The 2,058-nt window shown below is 38.0% G+C and overlaps 1 protein-coding gene across 1 annotated transcript in view; it reads left to right on the top strand.

The window, feature by feature from the left end:
- Positions 1-1,986, top strand: part of LOC103480621 (uncharacterized) — an 18,871-nt gene extending 16,885 nt beyond the window's left edge. Inside the window, exons 8-9 of the mRNA XM_008435646.2 lie at positions 1,280-1,356; positions 1,541-1,986. Of these exons, the coding sequence (XP_008433868.2) occupies positions 1,280-1,356; positions 1,541-1,609 (146 nt within the window). The 3' untranslated portion in view covers positions 1,610-1,986. The remainder of the gene's footprint in view (positions 1-1,279; positions 1,357-1,540) is intronic.
- The last annotated feature ends 72 nt before the right edge of the window (positions 1,987-2,058 follow it).

The raw sequence follows: 2,058 nt of genomic DNA on the forward strand, positions 1-2,058 counted from the left end.
TTGATTTCACAGAAGTTTGATTTACTTGGAGTTATATTGTGTTGTTTAAGTGTTCCCTTTATTTTTTTGAGCAGTATATTTTGTTGGTTATTTCCAAATCTGATCAGCTGGAATTGAATCCATGTTGTCTAAAACAACAACAACAAAAGACTTTATTACAACTCAAACGATATCAACTATAACCAACCAATCAGTCCCTATCAGAGACGCTCACTCTGGAGTGGATGGTTGGATGGTTTGTTTGTTTGTTTGTTTGTTTGTTTGTTTGTTTGTTTGTTTGTTTGTTTGTTTGTTTGGATCGTTGGTTTGTTGGATCGTTGGTTGGTTGAATGGTTGGTTGGTTGGTTGGTTGGTTGGTTGGTTGGATAGATGGATGGATGCACTCAATGGAAACTGCTTCAACTCTATGCAGAAGCCGACATACACAGCCTTCCTGGTGTTCACTGTTGGGGTTCAGCCAATCAGCATCAATGATTCATGGATTCAAGGATTTTATGGATCAGCAACAAGAAGATTGTTGCTGATTGGCTGATTTGAACGCTAGTCAATAGTGAGTCATGTAGCATTGCTAGCATTGCAGCTACGTACCAAAACTGCATATTTTTAAATTGTAGATTTGCAGTACAAAAAAAAGTACAAATAGTTGGATTTTCTGCTAATTTAACAAGGATTTAGTTACTTTAGTTAGTTCACTTGATTCACGACACCAATGGGTCCAATCTTTATTTATTACAGCGAACCTCCAGTATTCACAACATTTAGAGACCAGAACCGCGTCCTAAGAGACGAACTGAGACTTGACTCCTTATAGCTGCCTATTTTTATAGTTAACCATCAAATATACTTTACCATATATTAATAGACACATTGGAAGAATCTTGGCGCTACAGCAGGCACTAACGTCTACAGTCTTCCTGGTCTAGCCTCTAGGGGTAGAGTCAGTTTAAATGAAAGGTGTTTCTGGATTGACTGCTTTGGACAACAGAAAGCCAAGCAGCACTTTTACAAACCCAAGTTGCATTTTAGACATGCGCTATGAAAAAATATGGCAGATTTTCTGCACATTATTTGGAGTTTCTTAGAAAAATCTGGGTCTCTACTGTAAACCTTGAAATTTCAAGTTCAAAATGTAATAGTTCAAGTTGTGGAGGTCAGTTCAACATTTAAGTTAAGGATCCTCTCTCCTCTCATCGTAATAACTACATTTACACCAACCCAACCTTCCCTCTGTCAAACTCGGCTCCTCTAATTACAACGACTCAAACTTCTGTGTCTCCAGATTATGTTGTGGCTCTCAGAGGACGGATCTCAACTTCCTTATCTCTGGAGAACGATTACGATGCTCTGGTCAAACAGGTCAGCGACTCTGTTGTTCCTGCTGCTTTTACCAGTTTACTGCCAACTAAAGACCAGTTTTCCTTCCTTTGGTTCCACTCAGATTTTTAGTTTGGTTTTGTTTCTAGCGTCTGAGACAAACACTGATCGTTCTCTTTATGGGGAACTGATGAAACTATTTGTATTTGTGTTTATTTTTTACCAGATTCAGGATGAACTGACCAGACGAGGGCTGCACACAAGCATAAATGTTCTCCTCCACAGGACGGGGTGATTTAAATTTGGGACACACTCTGTACTTCTGCTGAGTGATGCATTTTCTGAAATTGGGATCTATGGCTTTTTGTTACTTGTTACTTTAATAATCATGACTATTGCAGCTGATATCTCTCTGTTGTCCACTGGAGAAGAATCGAATCTCCTTCCTGAGCGTTAAAAAATAATCTGGTTGTTGAACAACCTTTTTTATCATCACAGTTATTTGTCTGTTTTAGTTTTTATAACTTTCTTCTATATGAAATAAACAGTTTTAGTGTTAATCATAACGATTAACGTCATCATTTAAGAGGAAAACACGCCTACAGGTATAAAAGTTTGTGCACAAGGGAAACAATTCAGGAAAAGCTGATTTATTTGACTTCTGCACCAGCTCTTTCTCCAAGGACGTCCTTGATATTTCTCTGTCTTCTTGTCTCAGGTAACAATGTTTGTATCTGTGTTTCT

Source organism: Poecilia reticulata, linkage group LG18 (assembly GCF_000633615.1).
Source record: "Poecilia reticulata strain Guanapo linkage group LG18, Guppy_female_1.0+MT, whole genome shotgun sequence".
Classification (NCBI taxonomy): domain Eukaryota; kingdom Metazoa; phylum Chordata; class Actinopteri; order Cyprinodontiformes; family Poeciliidae; genus Poecilia; species Poecilia reticulata.